The 10,106-nt window shown below is 40.0% G+C and overlaps 1 protein-coding gene across 1 annotated transcript; it reads right to left on the bottom strand.

The window, feature by feature from the left end:
* Positions 1–1,677: 1,677 nt before the first annotated feature.
* LOC109922448 (arf-GAP with coiled-coil, ANK repeat and PH domain-containing protein 2-like) lies at positions 1,678–7,954 on the bottom strand. The gene is made up of 6 exons (XM_048620016.1): positions 7,942–7,954; positions 7,288–7,484; positions 5,465–5,574; positions 4,339–4,449; positions 2,782–2,843; positions 1,678–2,483 (listed from the first exon to the last, which is right to left on the bottom strand). The coding sequence occupies exons 1-6, from the start codon at positions 7,952–7,954 to the stop codon at positions 2,377–2,379; spliced, it is 600 nt and encodes a 199-aa protein (XP_048475973.1). The 3' UTR covers positions 1,678–2,376.
* Positions 7,955–10,106: the final 2,152 nt, after the last annotated feature.

Below are 10,106 nucleotides of genomic sequence, written 5' to 3'. Positions count from 1 at the left end.
TGCTGCTTGGCCTGCTGTGTTCATCCAGCCCTGCACCTTGTTGTCTCGGATTCTCCAGCATCTGCAGTTCCTACTATCTATGATTAAAGACCCCTCCCACCCGAGTTAGAATCTCTTCTAAACGGTGGGCAGAGAATACAAAAGCTTAAACATACATACCAACAGATTCAAGGGCGGCTTCTTCCCCGCTGTTATAAGACTTCTGAATGGATCTCTCAAATTTCATATTTAATGTTGATCTAACTCTTTCTGCACCTTTTCTGCAGCTGTAACATTGTATTCCTCGCTTGGTTCTGTTACCGTAATGCACTTTGTATGGTATGATCTGCCTGTACTGCATGCAAAACAAAACCCTTTCACTGTACCTACGGAACACTTGACAAGAATAAATCAAATCAACTCAACATATGCTGCTGATGCTCCAAATATCGTGCTCCCTAGGGTGATACCTGAGGCTCTATCTCTACATATATTGGAGCATTATTGTGACTTGCCTCCCTCCTCCAAGGAATCTATACATAGGTGTTACTGACTCAGTTCCTTCGCCCGTGCTCATGCAGAGCCCTCACCACATACCACTGACTAAATGCATACAGCATCCCTCTAATGTGCTACCAACTATGTTGAGGAAATACAGGCTAGTTAAATACGCTGCTGCTTCCTTGAACGTCTCTTCTTCCTAATGCCCAAGGTATAAAGTTTGTCCAGTGGATTGGTGGGTGGAGGGGAAAACAGTAAGTAAGCACGTTGGGACCTATGTGAGATATGAAAGAATGTAATGAGGCTTAGCCCTTCATATTGAGAGAGCCATCTTGAAATATGCAATTGCCTTTAACCTCTAACCACTATTGTGCTGCTCTTATCATGCAACCCAACCTTGTATTTGAGATAACAAGGTGCAGGGCTGGATGAACACAGCAGGCCAAGCAGCATCATAGGAGCAGAGAGGCTGACGTTTCCGGCCTAGACCCTTCTTCAGAAAAGGGGGAGGGGAAGGGGGTTCTGAAATAAATAGGGAGAGGGGGGAGGCGGATAGAAGATGGATAGAGGAGAGGATAGGTGGAGAGGAAACAAACAGGTCGAAGAGGCGGGGATGGGGCCAGGAAAGGTGAGCGTAGGTGGGGAGTTAGGGAGGAGATAGGTCAGTCCAGGGAGGACGGACAGGTCAAGGGGGCGGGATGAGGTTGGTCGGTAGGAGATGGAGGTGCGGCTTGAGGTGGGAGGAGGGGATAGGTGGGAGGAAGAACAGGTTAGGGAGGCGGGGACGAGCTGGACTGGTTTTGGGATGCGGTAGCGGGAGGGGAGATTTTGAAACTTGTGATGTAAGGTTGCGATTTATATATACTTTAATACTGTGTGTTTGCACTATACTTGTTGCACACTAGCAGTATATGGATTAGGTATGTCTGAAGGGCTTTAGAAGTTAACCTGTAAGAAGTATAGCACAGATGAGAAACAGGGAACTTGTACATTTTCCTTCTGCAATCAAATGGCACTAAGGCCATCGATTGTAACAGCTTCAGCACAGTTGGTGGGAAAGTGTGGATCCCAGAATCTCTTGGCTTAGCACAATACAAAATAGCAATTACATCAAATGTAAAAAACTTAAAGGCTCCTCTATCTTGACTTCTTGTTGAGGTAACCAAGAATACTTCAATTAAATATGTAAACCATACATTTCTTTTTAAAAAGTTTATTTTTGAAAACTTCAAGCAAAGCTCTGTTTTATATAAATACATCATTACAAACTAATGTATTATTTAAAAAGACTTTCAAATTGAACTTTATCACTATTTAATACATTGCCTCAAATTTCTGATATATTTCTTTTGAATCCTGCTGTTCATTATTGAATCTAACAGCTTCTGCTTTGGCATGACTGATTTCTGCAGCCTTAAGCTGTGCATGGGGCCTGGAGTAAAAAGTTGCCCCTCACATAATTCTGAATTTGAACCTCAAGATCTGTTTAGATTAGTGACTTTCGGATATGTAACAACTAATAGGAGTACGATTGAAACTTTATCTGGAAATGTTATCCTGAGATGTTCCAGAGCTATAGCTGAATTCAGACAGATTGAGAACGGCATTAGTTGAGTTCCAGAGTATGGACGTCAAGAGGAACAGTGCAATTAGATTGGATTTCAATATAGTGAGATGGAGAGAGCAAGCGTCTCCTGGTGCTGGAAAGGAAACGGGGTTTCTCAGTTCCTCAATGCTGTTGAACTTTTTAAAATGATATTCCTGCTTTATGTGGACAACCAGTTTGTTTTTCACTTTTTGTGCTTTAGTTGGTCTGGAAGAAGCATGTTGCACTTGGTGATAGAATTGTACAGCCAGCCTCTAGGATATCTCTGGGTGACTGCCAGGTGGTAACATTTAAAGTGTTGAGGTTCTGAGTTCATGACTCTTACGTTTTAACTTCTCTGGGTTGTTTGAGGCCATATGCGAGAAATCTCGGAAAATGTCGTTGTACGTTTCATCTCCTGAAAGGAGAAGAAAAAGATATAAAAAGAAAGCAAGCGATCAGAAAAGTGAGAAACTGAAACCCTCTGACCCACTCCTCAGCATCAAGTATAGTCAGAAGCACACAGGCAAACAGAGGCTTGGTGAGCAAATATCCTGTGCTTGGTGTAATGCTACGTAGAAGTAGTGTTTATTTCCACCCACAGCACCCACACTGTGTGTGCGTATTGATTTGGTTTTCACAGTCCATATTAATTTAACACCTCATGATTTAAACCCTGATAGATGACATGCAGCATTGGACACAAAAATACTAACCTGCTTGTCCAAAGACACCCTCTGCTTCTCGCATCTCCTCATTCATCTTGGCCAACCGAAGCCTGAAAATTCAGTGTGGAGATTATTAGGGTTTAGCATAGACAGTCTTATATGCAGAATAATAAAATCAAAGAAAGATAATTCAGCCCATCATGTCCATTCAGCCATTTGAAACAGCATCCAGTTCTCTTAAAAAAGTTGCCACGATGTACATAGGTTCTTGAAGAATATTAAGGGACCCTCTACTCAAGGGGACAAGGTGATCTAAAAACATGGTATATCTAAAATCAATGTTGCTGGATTCAGGAGAGCTGGAGTGCTCCCCCTGGCCTCTACTCAAATTTTATGGACCAATGTCTTTCTTTACCCTCTGCGGCCATGTTAGAAATCCTTCACTCCATCTTCCTTCTGATCACCGCATACCCCACTTCTTCCCTCTGCAATTTCATGTGACACCCTTCACCCAGAGTCTAAAAATCTAGTACTTAATCTTTCCAGAATTACATTAAGAAAGACTTCACACAAAGGTGGGAATGTGGAACTCTGATAGTAGATCAGTTGTCAATTTTTTAGGGATGGGCAACAAATGCTGGCCAAGCCAGCAATGCCCCGTTCCATGAATGGTTAAAAAAAATGATCAGATTGATTTCTGTTAACCAAAGGCTTGGTAATATATTGGGAAAGCTGGAGATGTGGAGTTAGGTCACAGATCAGACATAGTTTTATTGAATGGTGCAACAGGTTTGAGATATATAATGGTTTTTGGTTCTTTTGGTTTTTATTGAGATGTATAACGGCTGCCTCCTTTTCCTATCCTTCCCCTGCAGTCCTATATTAAGGCTGGCCTTATCTTTTGTCCAGAGGTGATGAGTTGTAGCAGACAGTTTGCTTGAGCTGTATTTAACTCTTCTTTTAGCACGGTTAACCACTGGGGAGTGGGATGGGCAGGAGATGGATGTTCACTAATTAACATTGTTCCAACTTTGCAGATAATTCATTGAAAGCATGAGAACTAGGACTAACCTTCCAGAGTTAGGTTTCCAGAGTAAGGCCAAATTACCATTTAATAGTCAGGACTATCGTCAGAACTACATACCCTGCTCACAGGCTTTCTGCTAGCATAAATTTTGAGGACAGTAGTTTGTGTTATTTAACCATAGAGAACAGAAATACCATACATTCAGTCTCAAGTCTCTGCCAGCTTAGTTGAGTTTGGGCAGTGCAAATCATCAACTGCTATAAATGATTTTAGGTCTACTGAAACAGTCAGGCTATAAAAGGAAAAGTAAGCAAGGGTTTATGCTTTTTAGCCATTATTCATTGACTCACATGGATGTCAGCTCACCATAAACCAACATCCCATGAACATTTATTGCCTTGATGCAGGCATGAGGAATGAGCCCTTGCGTGAGGAACCAAGAGCTGACCGAATACTGCTGTACACAACCCAGCGAAAGTGAGTGTCTTTGAGAGTGGGGATGGAAGGTAGTAGAAGATAGAGTGGAGAGGTAGAGAATACAGGGTAAGAAAGATATCCTGGATGCTGTTGGTACTCACAGCGTGACAATGTCTGCATTTGCAGCGTCGATAGCAATTGTAATTGGATTTTTGCCGTTTTCATCTACTGCAGTTTGGCTTGCTCCACGTTTCAAGAACAGACACACTAGACTATAATAAAACACAGATTATAATAAACAGAGCATAGTAAAAACACAATTTAAGAGTTGGCATTAGTAACTTCAATAGGTGTCAACTGAATAATTATTTATCTTAATAACAATACACCAACTTCAATGAAGCTGCTATAGTTATTGAAACTTCTTGTGAGTGTTCTGCATTAATGTCATCGGGCAAATAGACAGTTAACATGTAGATAAAAGCAATGCAGTATGATGTCAACTTGCATGTATCTAGCCGTGTTAAATCAGTGACATAATCTATAGCACTACAGAAGAGTTTAGCACTGACTGAGTGATCTGAGATGGTATTATGATAGGTAGCCAAAAGCTATGACAAAGTGAAGGGACTAAATGGCCTTCTCCTATTTCAGTATCTCTAAAGCAAAAAAACATAAGTCACCTTCTTCCTCTTCTGCCATCAGAATGGAGGATGAAAAATGCTTCTGTAACTAATTTTTACTGTACCTGCCCTGGATATTTAATGATAGGGAGGTGTAAAGAGACCTTTATTCTGTATGTAACCCATGCTATACTGGCCAGAGTTGTTTTTGATGGGGACAGTATAGATACAGTTTTAACAGTATCTAATCCTGTGCTGTACCTATCCTGGGAACATTTGATGGGAACAGTGTGCAGGGAGCTTTAGTCGATGTCTAACTTGTGCTGTACTGACCCTTATTTCTGATGGTGACACTGTTGAGGGAAGTTTGCTTTGTATCCAACTCTATGCTATACCTGTGCTGTGAATATTTGATGGGACAGCATAAAGGAATATTTTTCAGTGTTGTTTTGAACTGTCTAAATCTGGCTCAAGTTTTTGAACAAAAAAAAGTGCCAGACATGAGATAGCAAATCATGATCTTTCACTATGAATCAATTTTGGCTTCTGATTTAGAACTAGCCACATTTCCTTTTTAAATGACTTAAATAATTTATGGTGTCAAATCAGCAGGCATGATTAATTTTGCAGCGTTAGATACATCAAATGCCACTGCCTGCCTTACCCAGTGTGTCCATGGAGAGTGGCATGGTGGAGAGGACCACGACTGTGGACGTCTGTCTGGTTCACATTGGCTCCGTTCTGCAGCAGAAATTCACAGGCCACCAAGGAGCCCTAGGAAACATATCACGGTGCCGAAGAGAAGGAATGTAAAGAGGGAACAAAAAAAATCAATGGTTAGTCCAACTATCTAGGATATGAATCACATTTTTCAATGATTCGAGGAGCAGGATCTTCACATCAAGTACATGTAATTCAGCACAGAGTTATCTTCTGTCTTTGCATGATTTGACCAGATTACCCACCTAATATACACTTGCCCAATGTTTTCATTTTTGTTCAGTCATGAGGGATAATATTTCAGGAAGCAATCTGGGCTATTTTACCTTCCACTCTCGGGATCCCTGTAGAAAAATACTCACTTCCTATTAGCTCTCATTAAGAAGGTACCCATTGATGTCAATCACATACACACACATGTTAAAGCAAGTACCACTACAGTTTTTAAAAACAAAATTATTAGGTCAAGATTTCTACTGAAACAGGGAACTGTATGGCATTGCTTAACCAAGCTACGGTAGATTTAATTTGATTTATTGTTGTCACATGTACAGTGAAAAGTTTTGTTTCGTGAGCAGTACAGGCAGATGATAGCAAACAAGAACAAACAGATCATAGGGTGCTTAGACAGAGCGAGGTGTACAAGGTTACGCCTGCACAGGTGATGCACGAAGCAAGATCAACAGTAGACTTGAAATTAGAGAGGTGCATTCAGCAGTCTAATAACAGCAGGGAAGAAGCTGTTCTTGAACCTTCTGTATCTTCTGCCTGACAGAAGAGGTTGGAAGAGAGCATTACCGGGGTGAGAGGGATCTTTCATGAGCATTGATAAGATTGTGGAGCAGGAATTATTGTTGGATTGCTCGTGTTTCAGCTGTGCCTCAGTGGGCAGCACTGAACTTAACGTCAAAAGGCTGGGGTCAGACATGTTAAACACTTAATTGTACAACAAAAACAGAAATTGCTAGAAAATCTCAGCAGGTCTGGCAGCATCAGAGAGAGAAATCAAAGTTAACATTTCAGGATGGTAGCTGTGCAATTCAATCTGGCATTCCTGTGTACTGTTGACGAATTACTGCACTGCCAGAGGCGCGATTGTTTGGATGAAACAGTAAACCAAGGCCCTCTACCTTCTCAGATGGCTGTTAAATCACATGGCACTATTGGAACAAGATCCCTGATACTTTGGCCAACCTCAATCTTTAAATACTACTGCCAGAAATATAGACTGTCTTGGTATTTATCTCATATGCTTGTTTGAGAGAGTTTGCTGTTCATAAGTAGGCTCCTGTGCTTCTCTCCATTGCAACAAGAACCACTTTAAAAGTAATTAAATGACTCTGAAATGTGTTGAGATATCCTGTGGACATGAAAGGCATTATAGAAATGCAAGTTCTTTCTCCAGCGAAAGGTCACTAAACTTGATACATTAAGTAGTGGCCTCCAGTACAATAAACTTGTAATTTTGTGTCTGAGACACCAAAGCAATATATCCTTCCTTAGTCTAGTGATTTTATTTACATCTGCAAACCTCTGCAACCTCAGCATGGTAAAAGTTAGGCAATATCTGCATTTGTTCATTGTTTCCACATTTTTCCAAGGAATTTTAAAACTGAATAAACTATAGAGCTTTTTAAAGGTTTTCAATTTATATACTGCTTAGTAAAAGAAACATAATCAATGAAGGCAATCCCTCCATTGAATAGATGTGAGCTTTATTGAGCAAATATCACTCTCTCCACCGAATATATTGAATTTCAATTTTACCGGTGTCACTGCCTGGATAAGTGGAGTTTTGTTCTCATCTGATCCATTCACCCAGTTCACATCAGCCCCATGTGCCAGTGCATCGGCCATGACTGGGAGATTTTGGAGTGCAGCGGCCTTGTAAAGCAGTGCCCCTGGATGGAGGTCTCGCAGCTCATCACAGCTCTTAGCACCTGAGGTTTCTTTATCATTGATATCTACAAACAGGGAACAGGAGAAAGATAAACTGAAATTAGTGAACCTGACCTGACATTGTGCTTTAGCAGTTTACATTTACAAAACACCACGAACATAGTAAAAACATTCCAAGGAGCAGCTAGGTAAAGGAATATTGACAATGAACCAAAAAAATGAAGGCATTGAAACAGATGTGGGAACATGGAACATTGGAGCAGAAAAACAGAAAACAGTTCTTCAAGCCTGCTACTTCATTCATTAATAAGATCATGGCTGATCTGGTTATTGTCTCACTTCCATTTTCCAGACAGCACCAGTCCCTGGGGCAGTGGGGGTACATCATGGCCCAACAACTAAGTCCCAGATCTCTGGGCCCCACTGTGGGGGCAAGGCTACTGTACTAAGTTGGGGTCCTGAACCAGTAGCAACACCGAGGTCCTTGATTTCTGTATCGACCCCTGGTCTGCATCCTATTACCTTCAATTCCCATGATTATCAAAAATCTATCCCATCCCTGTGTAAATTTATAGACCAGTTACCTTCTAGAGAAAAAGAATTCCACACTCTTAACTGACCTTGGGAGACTAAAATTCTCCTTATCTCTATCATAAAAGTGAGATCCTTTGTTCTTAAAGTATGTCTCCTAGTTTTAGACTTCCCCACAAAAGAAACCCATTGCTATTAGCCAAAGGGCCTCAAAAACAGAATGCAGCAGCTTAGAAAACTGAAATGGATCAAATGCAAAGTCTAAATGGACAGGCGAATTGATGGACACCCAAACAAGACCAGATGAGAGAGTTTTGAAGTATTACAGTTGAACAAAATTATGAAAAATCCCAACATAGGAGATATTCTTGTGAACAAAACATTGAAAAAACTTAAAAATGAAGCTTTTTGTTTTAAAGTTTACATCAGTGCAAGATGTCAGAAACATGAAACTTCTTGTTTTTAATCAGGTTTCCTAAGCCCATCTGCGATGCGTTCTCGAGTGCAGAAGAGTTTGTAACTTTACTTGTGAGAAAGGGAAGGAAATATTGCAATTTAGCTTAGAAAGGTAATAAGATCAGATTAGTAATACAAAGGTACCCAGTGACAGAATCTCACTTTTGGTGGGGCAGTAGATGTGGTGTTTTTCTTAGCAAAAATATTGGAAGAAATTGTAAAAAGCAATTGAATAGCAACAGTCATTGAACACTACATGATAATAAGTCACTATAGAAATAAAATACACTCAACAAGTGTGCGAATGAAGAAAAGACCGAGGATTGATTTTGCATTTTTAAAACAGATATTGGAGAAATCTCCAAATTGGAATGGGTGGATAGAAGGGGTCAGCTAGTGAGTTTTTGTTTAAACAAAAGAGCAAATCCTCAGAAACTGTCATCCATACTGGAAAAGGGATACTTGGAAAGTCAATATGCAAAGAAAAAATGGGAATATAGCATGTGGCATTTTGTATGACTTGTTTTATTTGGCTTAAAAAATATTGATTTAAAAGGATAAAAGGGAATCTATTATTGTATAATATAGTCTGAAGAAATGCCTGAGACCTTAAAATTTAATGGTAGCCTTTATATACCTTCACACTTGATCTGAAACACCATTTAGAAAAAGTGTTTCCCCTGAGGTACATGGTACAAAAATAAGAAAACATGTGACTTATATCCATTCATCCTCCCCTTACCCCCTTCCAAACAAAAATACAAAATTTTTTCATTTCTTAAACTTTTAACTTATATCATTATTTTACACTCTGGGCAATGCATCTGCAACCATATTATTTGTTCCAGAAATATGAATAACCTTACCATTAAACGGTTGAAATAACATTTTCTGAGTAGTCTTACATTTCAAGTTTTGAACTTTTGAATGAATGCCAATGGGTTATGGTCACTGTAGATTAATGTATATCTGTTACAATGTCAAACACAGGCTTCAAAATATTGAAGAGCCAATGACAATCTTAAAGTCTCCTTCTGTTTAGTAAAATACTTCCACTGAGAAGTATGACCTAATAAGTTACTGTTACTCTTGTGAATGCACTTTTGGACAAGTTTATAGCAAAACCAGTGAAGTGTAATTGCTTAAGCGAGTCTGCTACTTGTCTCAGATGTTCCTCTCATGTGTTACTACATATTTCAGCTATGACTTGATTCATTAGCCTTTCGAATGTAGTTGGGGCATTCTTTAATCCAAGTCACATTACTTGACACAGGTCTGACCCATTTTGAGTCACAAAAGTGGTTATCTTCTTCCTGTTTGATGTTAATAGCACTTGCCAGTACCACTTCAATAGATCAATCTTAGAAACACAGGAACATGAGAAGGCTCCTCACCCCTTGACCTGTTCCACCATTCAATGAGATCATGGCTAATCTGTGGCCTAAGTCCACTTATCTGCTTTTGGCCCATATCCCTTAATAACATGTGGTTAACAAAAAAATTATCAATCTCAGACTTAAAATTAACAACTGATCTTGTATTCAATGCTTCAGAGATAGTAGGAACTGCAGATGCTGGAGAATCCGAGATAACAAGGTGTAGAGCTGGATGAACACAGCAGGCCAAGCAGCATCAGAGGAGCAGGAAGGCTGACGTTTCGGGCCTAGACCCTTCTTCAGAAATGGGGGAGGGGAAGGGGA

This window comes from Rhincodon typus, chromosome 45 (genome assembly GCF_021869965.1).
Source record: "Rhincodon typus isolate 14 chromosome 45, sRhiTyp1.1, whole genome shotgun sequence".
Classification (NCBI taxonomy): domain Eukaryota; kingdom Metazoa; phylum Chordata; class Chondrichthyes; order Orectolobiformes; family Rhincodontidae; genus Rhincodon; species Rhincodon typus.
This window is presented reverse-complemented; position numbering and strand designations above follow the sequence as displayed.

Coding starts and splice junctions, on each gene's coding strand:
- LOC109922448 (XM_048620016.1), bottom strand. Junction 5,575..7,287: donor TTATCCAGGCAGTGACACCG/GTAAAATTGAAA, acceptor TATGTTTCCTAG/GGCTCCTTGGTGGCCTGTGA. Junction 2,484..2,781: donor GGGTGTCTTTGGACAAGCAG/GTTAGTATTTTT, acceptor TTCTCCTTTCAG/GAGATGAAACGTACAACGAC.